This window comes from Aotus nancymaae, unplaced genomic scaffold (genome assembly GCF_030222135.1).
Source record: "Aotus nancymaae isolate 86718 unplaced genomic scaffold, 86718_ANA_hifiasm-v0.15.2.pri h1tg000002l, whole genome shotgun sequence".
Taxonomy (NCBI): domain Eukaryota; kingdom Metazoa; phylum Chordata; class Mammalia; order Primates; family Aotidae; genus Aotus; species Aotus nancymaae.
The window spans coordinates 43,481,450-43,498,278 of record NW_026988413.1 but is presented as its reverse complement, the minus strand read 5'-3'; the positions used below and the strand labels follow the sequence as shown (position 1 = coordinate 43,498,278).

Genomic DNA, 16,829 nt, shown 5'->3' with positions numbered 1-16,829 from the left:
TCTGTTGATGGACATTTAGCCTTTCCAGTTTTTAATTATTAAGAACAGTACTTCAGTGAATGTGTAAAATTTACACACATGGTGATATGTTTATAGAGTAGAAGTTGATGGGTTAAGTGCATATTCAAAATGGTTATGCTGCTAAAGTGTTCTCCAAAAAGTCTTTTTGGGTTCATACCAAATTTCTACCAATAGTGAAGGAGAATATTCATATCCCCACACCTGTATCAGTAGTGCATTTTATCATTTTTCCATTTTGTCAGGCTGATGGATGAAAAATAGTGTTTCCTTGTTGTTTTAATTTGCTTATTTTTTCATGACTGGTAAGGTTGAGCTCCTTATTTTCTTTCTTACTGCCATTTGTGTTCCCTTTTATGTGAACTGTCAGTTCCCATTTTTGTTCATGGTTATTCTTTATTGAATTGTCTACTACCAATGCTATTGAACTGTGCATTATTTGTCTACTGATTTGAAATGTCATATTTGTCATACTAAATTCCTATATGTACATTAGACAGTTTCTGGACTTTTTATTCTTTTAATGTATTTGCACTTATTTCCTGTCATTTATTTATTTTTTTCTTTTTTAATTTTAGAGACAGGGTCTCACTCTGTTGCCTAGGCTGGAGTGCAGCAGCATGATTATGGCTCACTGCATCCCTGACCTCACAGACTCAAGTAATCCTCCTCCCTCAGCCACTCAAATAGCTGGGACCACAGAGGCATGCCATCATGCTCAGGTAATTATTTATTTTTGGTAGATATAGTGTCTTCCTTTGTTGCCCAGGCTGGTCTCAAATTCTGGAACTCAAGGAACCCTCCCACCTTAGCTTCCCAATGTACTGAGACTACAGGTGTGAACTACCGCACCTGGCCTGTAGTCTGCTTTTATATTACCATCTTTATTCTTTTTCAAGAAAATTTTTTGTTATCCCTGTTTTAATTAGCTTATAAAATCCATACAAAAATTTTATTTGAATTTTGATTGAGCCTGCAGTGAGTTCTAGGTTAATTTGGGAAGATTGGACATTTTCTAAATCTTGATATCTCCCCAAAGCACAGATGTATCTCTGATGTTTAGTCTTCTTATTAGGAAGCTGGTAGTCTCTGTAGTCTTCTGTTCTTTGGTAAAGTTTTAGTATTTTCTTTAAATAGGTCTCAAAACTTTTTAAATATTTTTCTTATTGATAAATATTTTTATAGTTGTTTTGTTGTTGCAACCTTGAATAGGGTTTTTCCCATTATATTTGCGAATTGACTTTTGCTGATTTTTAGGAAAACTACTCTGTTGAAGTTTCTTGCAGTTCTAGTAGTTTTTCAGCCATTTCTTTTACACTTTTTAGTCAATTAGCATCTATAGATAATGAGTTTTGTCTCTTCCTTTCCAGTTATTGTACCTCATTTATTTATCTTATCTTACTGAATCAGGTAAGTATATTGGCTCAACATTGAACAGTCATGGTGAGATTGGGTACCATGATTCTTCTGTCTTTAATAAAAGTCTACTAGTGTTTGTTAATCAAATATGAGGTTTTCTATAGGTTTGTGGTAGATGACCTTTGTGATGTTAGGGAGGATTTTGTCTATTAATCTGAGTTAAAGTATATTATATGAAAGTGTTAAATAAATGCTTTTTCTAGAATTCAGATGATTATTTGAGTTTTCTCTTTAACTTATATGTTAATTTAATTGGTGGATATAGTGACTTACATTATACTTACCTGAATTCACTCTTGGAAAAAAGAATACTCTTGGGTAGTAATAAATTGTGCCGTATTACTTTTATATGATTTCTTCTTAGTATTTTATTTAGTTGTTTGACATTAACAGTTATAAGTGAAATTAGCCTGTGAATAAGTAGACTAATGACCTCATAAAGATGTCCTAATTTGTGAAAGCTGTGAATAAGCTACTTTACATAGCAAAAGGATGTTGCACATATGAGTTAGGTTAACAAATTTGTGCTAAAGTAATTATTCTAGGTTCTCCGCATTGGCCCAATCAAATTGCAGAAATACTTAAAAAGGGAAAATCTTTTCCAGCTGCAACTAGAGACAGAGAACTAGAAATGCAGCAACAGAGGAGGGTTCAGATGTGATGTGAGAAGGACTAGTGCTGACTTTACTGGATTTGAAGACAAAGGAAGTGTACCATGAGCCAAGAAATGAAAGCAGTCTCTACTAGAAAAGACAAGGAAAAAAGATTCTCCTCTAGAGCATCTAAAAGAGAATGCAGCTTTGCTGACGCCTTGATTTTAGCTCATTGAAACCCATGTTGGACTTCAGACCTACAGAACTGTAAGCTAACAGAGTTGTGTTGTTTTAAACCACTAAAGTTTTTTAGAGTGGCAATAGAAAATTAACATAGCCTATGGTTTTATCTGTGTGCTCTCCAAGTTTAGAAACAAAACTGTAGCTGAAAAGTTTTCTTCTTTTTCAATGCTTTAAAACAGACTTCAGAAAAATCATTCAAGTTTGATGAAATTAAGCTGTTAAACCTGGCTCTTGTGCGTTTTTAAAGGAGAAAATATTTGATTCTTTCTTCAATTTCTTTTGTGACATCTCTTTTTCTACCATGCATTATAATTCTCATGTGTATATTTTGTCTTCCCTACTGGATTGGAAGCTTCTTGAAGGCATAATGTGTCTGATTAATCTTGGTATCTAACTCAGTACCTAAATTAATCCCTTACAGTAATGTAAACATTTATACAAATATCTTATTCAGCTTTGTATCCTCACAGCACTATATACAGTATCTAATGTTTATGAAGCTAATTTCAAAAATATATAGTGATTTAGACAGCTTCATTGATTAGGTAACTCAGATAATATGGTGAGTGAACGTGAGCTTTGAAGTCAGGCCTGAGAGTTAGATCCTGGCTTGAAGCACTTTCCTAACTCTGTAACTGTAGACAGCTGATTAACGTCTCAAAGATTCACTTTCCTCACTAGTAAAATGGTGATAATAGTACTTATTTTATAGTGAGGCAATGTTTGTAGAGTGCTTAGCACAATACTGGATACATAATAGTTGCTTTGTAATTGATACGTGTTATTAAGTTATCATGATAATTAAAGAATGTTATTTCCCAGCTACTTGGGAGGCTGAGGCGTGAACCTGGGAGGCAGAGGTTGCAGTGAGCCGAGATTGTGCCACTGCACTCCTGCCTGGTGATAGAGTGAGACTCCATCACAAAAAACAAAACACAACGAAACAAAACAAAAAACAAACAAAAAATCATATTATTTAAAACTGAATGGTATTTTATAAACATGTTTCTTTTTCTGTTGCTCCTGTTGTAATTTTTTAGGCTATTGTCATATCAAAACGGGATACTAAGTCTTCAATCTGTTCTTGTGTATGTAGTAGTGCCATCAATATCTTTAGTTGATGCCTTGAACAAGTATTCTCCATGGATGAAGTTACATCTTAGCAATGTGGAATATAATAGAAGCAACGTTAGGTGTGCTTTTATAGCTCATGAAGTCAGTGCTTTAGAAACTAAATTAAGATGTTTCAAGGGTTTTCTTCCTATTTAATGCTGTGATGTTGCTAATTCCATCGTACTCAAATAAAGTTGGCGACTCTCCTAGTTCACATTAACTGCAGTTGATATAGTTTGGATAATTGTCTCCACCCAAATCTTATGTTGAAATGTAATCCCCCCTGTTAGAGGTGGGGCCTGGTGGAAGGTGTTTGGGTTATGGGGGTGGATTCCTCATGGCTTGGTGCTGTCCTCTGGGTAGTGAGTTCATTCGCATGAGATCTGGTTGTTTAAAGTGGGTGGCACCTCCCCTACTCTCCCTTGCACCTGCCTTCAGCATGTGAAGTGCCAGCTCCTGCTTTGCCTTCTGCCACAAGTAAAAGCTTCCTGAGGCCTCCCGAGAAGCAGATGCCAGCACTATGCTTCCTGTACAGCCTGCAGAGGCATGAGCCAATTAAGCATCTTTTCTTATAAATTATATAGTCTTGAATATTTCTTTATATCAATGCAAGAGTGCCTAACAGCCATCTTTATATTTATGGAACCCTCCCTCAGGCTTAATAATTAGTTGACTCAAACACAATGAAGAAGTGGTCTCCTGTCTTTACGAATTCATATATAAAGAGACAAGACAATCTTGTGTTGTGATTTGTTTTGTAGTTTTCAGTGAAACTTTGTAGGGTAGGTTGTAGTGAACTGTGTATACATCATTTTCTGGGAATTCAAAGCGAAGAAAAATTGAAGATATGAAAATTTAACACTGATTAACTTGCTCAGTATGGTTCTAAGGAGTTGATGTCAGACTTTGAATTGAGTGGTGATGGTGGAGATGAAGTAGTGAATGTGTGCAGAGCAGGCAAGACTGAATGAAGAGAAGGAATGGGGCTATTATAGGTGCTTTGCCAAAATAAATAATAGTTACTGTATGTTGTATCCTTACTATGTGACAAGATTGTCATCTGCTTTATAGACATTGTTTTTAAACCTATCGATAACCTTGCAAAGTGAATTTTGTGGATTATCAAACAGGTCCTGAGAAGAACTTTGCCCCAGCAAGTTTTCATAGGGTTAGTGATGGAAATCTTTCTGGATACAAAAGCCAGTGGAAAGTAGTACAAATCATATATCCTTTACACAAATAAAGAAACTGCTGGATCACCACTTCTCTTGTGGAGTTGAAGAGATCATTTAGGTAGATATTCCTTTTAAAGATGTAATAATGGTTTACAAACTTAAATTCTTTTACTAGCAAGGAGAGGGAGTTGGCCATTGGAGAGAAAGTACTGATGGACATGGTAAGAAAGGATTTTAGGTTTAGATACAATTCATTTTAATGGGTGGGAATAGGCAGAATAAGAATTATATGGCTCCAGGTTACTTAGTATTGATCTAAGCTTCACTTTATACAAACTAATTGAGACTTTCCTGAAGTATAAATTGAGCTATATCTTAATTATGAGAACACATTAATTAATAAACTAATTAATATAAACAGGACCAGACCACCCCCAAAAATTCACATACTAAACATCAGCAGTGGTCCTGTATTATCACAGTTGCATTTGGAAATGTATCAATCACCTTCTTTATGCAAGATATTTAGGCCGAAGACACAGGCTAGAAAAGGGCTTTGCCCATATATATAAACAAACATGGTCATAGATAAACTTCAGATAATTAGAGAGATGCAGAGACTTTATGGTGCTGTGAAGAGACTATATTTGATTATGTGAACTAGGAAGGTGTCCCAGAGTTGTGGCGTTTAGAAGCAGAGATTTGGATAACAAAAATGAACTAGCCATGGAAATCAAATATAGGAGGAAGAAATTCTAGGCAGAGGGACAAGCTTGTGCAAAGGTGGGCACATGATTCGTGTGTGTGTGTGTGTGTGTGTTTCCCCCTAGGACTCTAACACAGAAGGTGAAGAGAGAATGGTGGGAAGCTGGATTGGAGAGGTAGGGAGGGGCCACATCATTTACCCGGCCCCTCTAATAAGGGATACCTATATTAAAATAAATTGCCTCTAGATGGGTTATAAAGAGTGTGTCAACAAACAAGTCAACAGGTTTCATTGCTATGTACCACGAGATGCTGCAGTGCAATAATGTTTTCTGTAATGTTTCAGTTTTTATTTGTTGCTTTGTATTAATGCTAATGTATTTAAGTTCCCATTGTCAGCCCCTGAAGAACAGAGCAGACATCTGCTCCTTATAGTTCCTAATCCACACGATAATTCTCAATTAGTCAATGAATATTGATTGAATGCTGTAGACTAGTTAACTATGTTATCATCGCCACAAATGACCTCTAACTTGAGTTAGATATCCCATGAACAGTCATCATAGTTATAAAAAGAGAATCACAAGGCCTACTAGATCAGTGAGAATTCATTATTACCCAGAACAACTCCAAGTACATAATGTCCTAGGTAATACTCTACACGAAGTGATTTGCCACAAAATTTGGGCTTGCTTGCTTTTGAATTTTATGCTTCACATTCTGTACGGAATGTGTATTACATAGTATCCCACAGTAGTATTACTATTAATCTATATTGACTTATAATGTTATCTTCTGCAGCATGATGTTAAAATGTTGCTGCTTTTCATCTGAAAAATTTTAGGGAGGAAAATGTTTGTCTTTTTTCTCAGACAAGCTCTTTGTCTGTTGCCCAAGCTGTAGTGCAGTGGCCCAATCTTGGCTCATTGCAACCTCCGCCTTTCAGGGTCAAATGATCCTTGTGCCTCAGCCTCCTGAGTAGCTAGGACTACTTCTGTGTGTCACTGTACCTGGCTTACTTTTACAATTTTTTTGTAGAGATGGGGTCTCACTATATTGCCAGGCCAGTCTCAAACTCCTGGGCTCAAGTGATCCACCTACCTTGACCTCTCGAAGTGCTGGGATCACAGGTGTGAGCTACCACACCCAGCCTGTTCTTCATTTTATTATAAATAATTCGTTGGAACTTTCTCAGTTATAGAATTAATGTTAGCAGTTCAGTTTAGTTTAACTGTAAGACAAAAGGGATGGTTTGTGACATCCTGACTCCCATTCTGTATCTCTTCATTCCAATTGACACCATTCCCTAAGTCCACAGGGTCCTCCCTGCTGCCCTTCCCTCCACCCGACCTCCACCTTTTCTGGTTACAAGCTCCAGACCATTCCACTTTCCTATCAAAATATGTTTTCTTACTTCCAAATTCCCAGGTTCCTATGAAAATATATCTTCTTACTTCCAAATTCCCAGGTCCCTGTTCTACTTCCATCACAGTGTACACCAGTACTTTAATCTGTGCTAATGACTCAGTGGGGCCGGAGAATATAAAGCTCCTTATACAGTTAGTTAAGCTCTAAGGGCTCCCTGTCTGTATTAAGCATTTTTATTCTTGCAGACAATCCCAAGGATTTTTCCTCTTTCCGGTAATCGCCCATTTACTTTATTCCCAAGGAATGTTTCATCAATGCCTAGTTTTAGGAAACACGTTATCTCTTGGATTCCTATTGAAAATATCCGTGGCAATTTGGAAACCATTTTTTTTCCCTGACTTCGTCATTCTTTCATGTTTAGCCTGTCAATGCAAAAGCTCTTATCCAGAAATGCATTATAGAACAGGAGTTTAGGGAGAAGGAATTTAATACTGGCCATGGTCATGTTCACATTCTTTTTCCTGTAGAAGACAATGGGCATAGCCAGAGTGGCATTAGCTAACTGTAAAAAGGGTTTGTAGGTCTAGGGATGAATGTAAATGTAAACAACTTAAATGTGGATTCTATTATAACTTCACATAGAGTATCTCTGTGACCACAAATCATGTTCTTCTTAGTAGCTGATTCCCGCAACCCCTCCCCTTGGTTCAAAGTGTAGAGAAGAAATAATGTCATCAGGACACTACTGAGTAATTTACTTGGTTGTATGACATATATGCAATAAAAGGATGCATGTATATTTTCTTGGCTTTTCTCCCTAAAGAGTTGCAAACAGGGCAGGATCTAGAAACTACTACTGATGTTTTATTTTTGGGAGGGTAATGCTCCCTACCATTTTTATGGTTTACATGGGCATTCCAATCCAACAATATATTTGTTTTATGGTTTTCAAATTATTAATGACAAATTCAAAGAACAATTCTGCCGTCAATGTCTATGGCCTAATTTTTTGTAGTTTTAACTTAACAAACATAGAAGTACTGTCTTTGATACTACTGATAGGCCCAAACTTAAAATTTTATGATGCAAGAGTTTCAGCTATCAGTTTTGATTACTAAAAACAAGCATTGACCAATAGGTGTTTTATATGATCACAAAAAGCAGAATACCTTTCGAATAACTTAGAAAAGTTTATGGTTAAAATAAAATTCAAAATGCATTGAACTGCTTAACTTATACTTACCAAAAGTTACTACTCAATAGTGCCATTATGGAACAAGATTCTCATTTTAAAAAATATATGCATACTAATTTTTCAGACTACTGAGTTTTTTTCTGTTTTTGAGACTGAGTCTCTGTTGCCCAGGCTGGAATGCAGTGGCATGATCTAAGCTCTCTGTAACCTCTGCCTCCCAGGTTCAAGTGATTCTTGTGCCTCAGCCTCCTGAGTAGCTGGGATTACAGGCACCTGCCACCATGCCTGGCTAATTTCTGTATTTTTAGTAGAGATGAAGTTTCACTATGTTGGCCAGGCTGGTCTCGAACTTTTGATCCACCTACCTTGGCCTGCCAAAGTGGTGGGATTATAGGTGTGAGCGACCACATCTGGCCAAAAAAACCTACTGAGATTGTGAAACAAATTTAGAAAAAAGCATACAAACCAAGTTTAAGGTAAATTTAAAAGGCTTTCCAATTGTTGAGATTTGCATTTCTCTGACAAGAGAAAAATAAGAGTTTAGAAAAACCAGCATATCTCCTTTTATGTATTTAGAGATCTTTAAAAGTAATGAAATTGTTAGCTATTGTAGCTTGCTTGTTCATTGGGTTTTGTAGTGTGTGTGTGTGTGTGTGTGTGTGTATATGTGTATATATATATATATATATATATATATATACCACCACTAATATGCTTAGGAGCTTTGCATTCACAGTGGCTCATGGATATGACTTTAACATGAACTATCATACTGTAATGGTTATCGTAATTCAGTTTTTTTGGAAGACTAGTTATTATAATACAAACATTCCTTATAGTAAATGTTTGTCTTACGGGTTTTAGTAACAAAATTTGTTTTTCACCTTTGTTATCATCTAACAAGCAATTTACAAAACCAAGAAGGAACCAAATCTTTGATTTACATTTCTGCTGACCTAGTGTGTGAACTCTTGCGGAGGAATAGCATTGCTGCATGGTGCTCAGAAGGTGTGGGAAAATGGAGCAAAAAGCTTGAATCCATTTTTTTTTTCTGCTTTTACATCAGAATTTACATTTAAGTTACACTTTTCTAGAGGAATGAACAATACATCTCTCTTATCCACAATGTACAATTTGCTAGTTTTGTGTTTAAAGCTTTCCTTATTTCCTGTCCTACTTCTGTGAATTAAGGATTTTAAGCAGGGGCAAAACTGTAGGATTGGCAGGTAATCATTCTTGGATATGGATACTAAGTAGATGGAGCATGCTTATCTTTACTCTTGCTTAGATCATAAGCTCCACGAGAGCAGGAGACTGTGATCACTCCAATCCTCGCTGCTTCCTCAGCATATAGCACATGGGAGAATTCAAATATTTGTATAATGAACAAAACAAAACCCCTTCATATTATGAGAAAGACGTCTGCTGTCCTGAAAGAACTGATAAATTATCTGTTATGTAATTTACTTTCAAAGAGAAGAATATGATATGGTTTACATACGATGAACTAGAATTTATGCTGTTACCCTGCTTCTGCCATAAACAGGACAATATATGACAATGAGAAGTCATCTGAGTTCTCTGGATCTCAGTGAATAAATTTATGACACTAAGGGATTTGACAAAAATGAAATCCTGTTGGAAAATTGTACAAGTCACTCAAGTTCTAAATTGCTTCCCAATGCTGAAATCACTTAGTGAGATAAATCAAAGACCACAGAACTTTCAGTTTACAAGTAACAGACAAAGAATACTAGAAAATTTAAAATTTTTAATAAATGTGCTTTGTTCACAAAATGTGAAAAAATACAACAAACACGTACATTTTCAGGTATGCTACCTCCCACCACTTGGCAACTAAGGTAAAAACCACATGATCTAGTCATGATCCTGAAGAATCCAACCAAATGATTACCATTTGTTTTTGAAACAACAAAATTATTTTGGAGAACCTGTTGTGAATGTGACAGGAGGCCTCATAACTTCTTTATATCCAAATGAAATAATTCTTAACAGTAACCATACAGTATTAGAAGGCCCTATTAACTTCTCTTGTCATTACATACATGATCTGGCACCAAGTTGCAATGACTGCTTAAACTTCAATACTTAAACACTCAATTGGCTTTGGTGGAATGTGTATCAGTTTAAATCTGTGCCAACCTAATTTGAATAAGCTGGATTTACAGTAACAAATGATATAAATTCAAACAAATTTATACTAAGTGGTAGCAGGTTTTATAAAGAGACTTTGTCAGAGTACTACTTAAAATACATCATGCACACTTTGGAGCATAAGCAGAATCAACATCTGTAAACAATCAGAATTTATAGCACCAACATTTTAGCTGTTAACACAAAGGCTGGCTCCAAGGTCATATCACACCAGCCTTTCAAAAGCGCTGTTTTCATTTACTTTCAAAGCATTTTCATTTGGTTTATTATTTTCTTTGCTCTTAAGATCATATTTACCCAAATCAAAAGGCAAACAGTATGGTAAAAAAAGGTACTACCAAAATAATAGTTCTGTATTATCCTCAACACAGTGCTTTTTGTTTTTTCTCCCTCCCTTCTCTTGGGGAAGCTACAAGACATAATCCTGTAGTGCTTAACTGGAAAGAACGGTCAATCCTAAATATTAAGGAATCTTATGCTATTGAAAGTAAATGAAAAATTTCAAGTTACTTCTGGCATATTTGAGTAACCAATATTTATTGCGTTTAATTAACTGACTTTAAAAAATTACAATCTTGTTACTTTCATTAATTTAGCATGTGAAATTTAATTTGAAATACTGAGTACACACACTCAACCATTTATATCATAAAGGATAAAAGTTTTATATTTCTAAATAAAGTTTGACATTCAAAGGTAACTACGGCAATTCACGATAAGCACAAAAACATCAGTTTTACCAGAGTAAAGAAGTGCAGTTTATGAAATTTAGGATCAACTATTGAAAATGCAAGTTTCCTTTAAAAACATACACACAAACATACACACATTAACCATGAAATCTGAAACTGTGATATTTCAGTGCAAAAACCTCAGTATGAGGTAATTTTAATGTAATAACCACTTGAAAACAAAATCCACACAGTGGCACTCTTAAAAATGATAGTTTACATGACAATTGCTGGCTGACAAGACAATGTGGACTAAATGGTCTTCAATGTTTAAACTAATCTTGTCTTGTTTGGACATATCTTTTTCCCTAATAATTTGCTTCTGATTCAGAAACACAGAAAGGCATTTATTAATGTGGAAAGGGAAGATTCCCACAGCCAACTAATTGATATATTCAAAGAAAATTTTCTGACAGTTTAGATAGAAATTAAGATTCCAAAAGGGCAAAACCATTTTATGAGATCACCAACAAAGGGCTAATTTTAAGTTTTTCCATATAGTTTGAAACTTGTAGTGCAGTACCTCCTTAATGGAAAGGTGAGGACCCTATTAAAGTTGGCTTCGACAGAACAAACTCTCTTTCAAGTGCAAACCCTTTCAAAAAGGTGTTTTAGGTCATTATTGAGTATTATATCGTTCCTTGCTTAAATAAAAAATTTTGTAAATGAAACCTAAGCTTAAGAAAACTAAAAGTGAACACTCAGATAAATATACTTCACACCAAGGCCCAAATCACAAAGTTTTGAAAATACTACTTTGGCAATGGTGTTTACTGGATAGGACTAAGGAAATTAGAATACATACTTTGGGGGAAATCTCTCCCCCAATGTCCGATGCTGTCAAATGAGGTTTTAATGGAAGAAAGAAAAAGAATCATCACCAATTACAAAAAGTTCAGGAAATATTGGATCATCAGACAAAAAAGGAACATAAAATGGCTTTCTGTAACATCACAATTTAGTTAGAAAAAAAGAAAAAGATAAGAGCATCACAGAACAACTAACCAGTCTATTTCTGTATCACATTTAACTTGTGAGTCATCAAAGTGCAATCTACAGCTTTCTACATCTTAAAGTTTCCCATTCAAGGGTTTATAGTTAACATTGAAAAGTTGAAAAGGAAAACATATAGCAAATTATGCTTCATTTTTCACAATAGCACTAAAGAGAAAAAGGTACCTTTCTATGATAGTGCTAAATGCTAAAGTAACAGTAGTTTCTGCTATGACATGAGTCACTTTGCATGAAACTTTAAGCTTTCTATATAAGAATAAATTTTAAAATTGAGAAGTAGAAAAAAATAGCAAACTCTGTAAACCTTTGCATTTCTTTTATGCAAACCAGATTTTAAGTAATGAGTTCATATTAGTATTTCCAATTGGTATAAGCAATTAGTTTAGAAGCCTGGACTGAAAGGGCCTTTTGCTTCTACATTAACTTAAAAGTAATATGGGGTCCTCTAGCTCATAGAAAGGAATAGAGCTGGCTTGACTTTCTCCAGAATCTGAGTCATACGGAGCATCAGGGAGTTCTGTGAAACCATATGCTAGTTGTTCATCTTCTATATCTGATCGAACATAGCAGGAAGGGTTAGAATATTCCTCATCTTCTATACTGTTGAAATCTTGAGGAATATATAACATTCCTGGGTAGTTCCTACTAACCAAGTCACTTGTGGTTTTTAGAGAGATTTTCCTAAATGCCATCAGATGCATATGTGAAAATTTTGAGTACTTGAAGCGTTTAAAGCCCAGGGACTCTATAGCAATCTTCCAGCTTTTCATCATCATAGCATGACGGTTCTGATGGGAGGAATCAGGTGTGATGATAAGTAATAAACCATTTAACACTAAGAGTTCATGGGCTTTCTTGCAGCAAATCCATCGCTGGTAAGGAGATGGAAAATAAGAAAGAAGGAGAGAGAAAACAACCACATGGAAAAGTTCTCCAGGAAGAGAATCAATAGGGTTTTTCAGCTGCTTCAAAAAAGCATCTATAGCATCCTGTGCAAGCTGGAGTGGTTGCTGAAGCTGTAAGTTCAGGAAGTCACATTTATAGACACTCTGCAGAAACAGAAAACAAGGCATATTAAGAATTTCAAGATTATTTCCACTTTAATACATAGAATTTTCAGCGAAGTATTTCACATATCATAGTAATTCCAGCATTGATTAAACATTTTTCCTTTTAAATCATTAAACGAACAGATTTATTCAATCACAACTTTTACTCACAAAAACCTCAGAGTAATTAAGTCTAGAGACTTGTTACTAATCATTTAAAAATTTGCCTAACAATTTAAAATGAAAAATAAGTGTCTATTTTGGGTTAGGACTTAAACAAATTTTAATTTGGGTAGAAGTTTACAGGAATGACTTATTGCTAAGCTTAGTCATATTTACATTTACTTTATCATTTATAGTTACCAAAAACAAGCTAATATAAAAATCCTAACAAGAAATACCATGAAATGAAGATGAATCAAATAAATTAAAGAGGATAATGAAGGAGGCATTATAAAATTTGTACAAGCAGAATGATTCCAAAACTTAAGGTCTTTGAAACCACTAACTTTAACCATTTAAAAAGTAACCCTCAACATTACTTTTATTCTATTAAAAAGTTAATCCCTGGTTTGGAACAAACTAAATTTATTTAGACAAATGACCATGGAAAAAAATACAACTAAAGGAATAAACAACATTACATAATTTACATCTTAAAACTATGGAAATAAGCCAGAATAAGAAAGCAATTTTAAAATTAGATAAAAATTACTCTGTCATATATCAATAGTTATTAATAAAGATATGACCTAAAACGTTAATCCCTTGTTCTTGTTAGTGTATATAAAACCTGGCCACATAGTCATCTGGACTGTCTATTAGGAAAAGTAACGTTCTATTACCAGAAAAAGATGTTTTTCTTCTCCTCTCCCCACTTTTTTTTTTTTTTTTTTGAGACGGGAGTCTTGCTCTGTCGCCCAGGCTGGAGTGCTGTGGCCTGATCTTGGCTCACGGCAATCTCTGCCTCCTGGGTTCAAGCAATTCTCTGCCTCAGCCTCCTGAGTAGCTGGGATTACAGACGCCTGCTACCACACCCAGCTAATTTTTGTATTTTTAGTAGAGACGGGGTTTCACCATCTTGGTCAGACTGGTCTTGAACTCCTGACCTCATGATCCACCCGCCACGGCCTCCCAAAGTGTTGGGATTACAGGCGTGAGCCACCAGGCCCAGCCTTCCCTTTTTCCTTTAAGACAGCTTTAGTGATGTATAAGTGACACAAAAGCATAAATGTGGTAAGTTCTGACATATTTTTACACTCATGAAACCACTGGCATGGTCGAGTTAATGAACAGATCCAACACCCCATAATTTTCCTTATGCCCCTTTGTAGTCACTCCCTTCTCTTCCCCTGCCAGCGGGCAACCATTGATGTTATTTCTATCACTATAGACTAGTTTGTATTTCCTAGAATTTTACTAAGTAATCATTTTGTGATTTTTCTTGCAGGTATTATAGTTTATTCCTTTTAAAATTGCGGAATGGCATCCCATTGTATCAAGGATGTACCATACTTGTTTCATCCATATATATCAGTTTATGGTTATCTGGGTTGTTTCTAGTTTTTGGTTATTACAATTTAAGCTGCTTTGAATATTCCTATTCAAGTGTTTGAATCAACATTCTTTTGTTGTGGGGAAATATCTTGGATGGCTGGATCATACAGTAGGTGGTGTACGTTTAATTTTTAAATAACTCCCAACTGCTTTCAAAAGTGGTTATGTAGTTTCATGTTCCAAGTATGTGAAGTTCCGGTTCCTCCAAATGCTTATCCTTGGTGTAGCTAATCTATTTCATTTTAGTAACTGTATTAGGTGTGTAGTGGTATTGTGGTTTTATCGTCTACATTTCCCAATGAGTTAGTGTGATGTTTATCATCATTTCCTGGACTTATCTGCCATCCAGATATCTTCTATGTTAAAGTATCTCTTCAAATATTTTGCCCATTTAAAAATAATTGGGTTGCTTTAACTTAACAATAGAGTCTTGCTCTGTCAGGTTGCTTTAACTTTAATGACAGAGTCTTACTCTGCTGCCAGGCTGGAGTGCTGTGGTGTGATCTCGGTTCACTGCAACCTCTGTCTCCTGGATTCAAACGATTCTCCTGCCTCAGACTCCCGAGTAGCTGGGAGTACAGGCAAATACCACCACACCCAGCTAATTTTTGTATTTTTAGTAGAGACAGGGTTTCAGCATGTTGGTCAGGATGGTCTCGATCTCTTGACCTTGTGATCCACCCGCCTCAGCCTCCCAAAGTGGTGGGATTACAGGCATGAGCCAGAGAGTTCTTTATATATTCTTGATACAAGTCCTTTGTGAGATATGACTTGAAAATATTTTCTCAGTATCACGTGGCTTATCTTTTCATTCTTTTAACAGTGTCATTAGCAGAGCTGCAGTTTTTGATTTTGATGAAGACCAATTTATCAATTTGTTCTTTCTTAGATGTTGCTTTCAAAGTCATGTTTAAGAAGTCCTTTCTTATCCCAAGGTCATAAAGATTTTTTTCAATGTTTTCCTTTAGCAGTTTTATTGTTTATGTTTGTTCATTTAGGTCTATGATAGATTTTGAGTTTTTTTTTTTTTATATGGAATGTGCTATGGTCTGAAGTTTCTTCTTTTGTATATGGATATACCTTTGTGGAAAAGATGTTGTGGAAAAGCCCACACCATTGTGGAAAAGACAATGCTTTCCATCTTGGGCAAAAATCAGGTATCTAAGTTTGGGCCTATTTGTGAACCATCTTTACATTTCACTGATGTTCTTGAATATCAATACCACATTGTCTTTAATACTGTAGCTTTATACTAATTTTGAAATCAGGTAGTGTTACTCTCCAACACTGCCCTTTTTCAAAGTTGTTTTTAGGTATTATTCTAGGTCCTTTGAATTTCCACTGTAGCTTTATACTAATTTTGAAATCAGGTAGTGTTACTCTCCAACACTGCCCTTTTTCAAAGTTGTTTTTAGGTATTATTCTAGGTCCTTTGAATTTCCACACAAATTTTAGAATAAGTTTTTCAAATTCTATAAAAAAGTCCACAGTCAGGACTGCACTGATTCTATACAGACAGGGTCTTATTCTATTACCTAGGCTGGAGTGCAGTGGTGTGATCAGTTCACTGCAACCTTCGCCCTGTGGGCTCAAGCAATCTTCCCACCAGGCTCCTGAGTAGCTGGGACCACAGGCGAGTGAGTGCCCCCACACCTGGCTAGTTTTTGTTTGTTTGTTTGTTTGTTTGTTTGTTTTGTTTTGTAGAGATGGGTTTTTGCCACACTGCCCAGCATGGTCTTGAACTTTTGGGCTCAACTCAAGCAATTCACTTGCCTAGGCCTCCCAAAATGCTGGGGTTACAGGTGTGAGCCACTGTACCCAGCCTGTCATCTTTAACTCCTCCCAATTTGTAGTTTTCAGCATGTGGATTTTTCTACTTTTGTCAGATTTATGAGCTACATATTTCGTATAAATGTATGTTTACATATAAAATATTTCATATTTTTGATGCTAGGGTAAATGGTAGTTTTTAATTTAAATTTCTGATTGGTTGCTGCTAGTATATAAAACACATTTCTGTATATTGATCTTGTGTCTTGCAACCTTGCTAAACTCACTTGTTCTAAAAGCATCTTTGAATATTACACAGAACAATCACAATGACACCTGTGAATACAGTTTTACTTCTTTCCAATCTGGATGATGTTTATTGCTTTTTCTTGCTTTATTGAATTGCTAGAACCTCTAGTACAAATGCTAAATACAAGTGGTAAGAATAGACATCCTTATCGTGTTCTTGTGAGAAAAGCATTTTTCTTTCACCATTAAGGAAGATGTTAGCTGGAGATTTTTCAGATATCATTTGTCATGTTTAGGAAATGCCCTTACAATTCTGAGGTTTTTTTAATCGGGAAAGTCTGGATGTTGAATTTTGTCAAAGCTTTGTCAAATGCTTTTTCTGTGCCTACTGAAATGATCAAATAACTTTTCCTTTTTAATGAGTTAACATGATAAATATTGTTTTTGACCATTAG

The 16,829-nt window shown here is 35.4% G+C and overlaps 1 protein-coding gene across 1 annotated transcript in view; it reads right to left on the bottom strand.

Moving 5' to 3' along the window:
- Window positions 1-9,580: 9,580 nt before the first annotated feature.
- BMT2 (base methyltransferase of 25S rRNA 2 homolog) overlaps window positions 9,581-16,829 on the bottom strand; it is a 101,715-nt gene continuing 94,466 nt past the window's right edge. Inside the window, exon 5 of the mRNA XM_012457004.2 lies at window positions 9,581-12,798. Within this exon, the coding sequence (XP_012312427.1) occupies window positions 12,169-12,798 (630 nt within the window). The 3' untranslated portion in view covers window positions 9,581-12,168. The remainder of the gene's footprint in view (window positions 12,799-16,829) is intronic.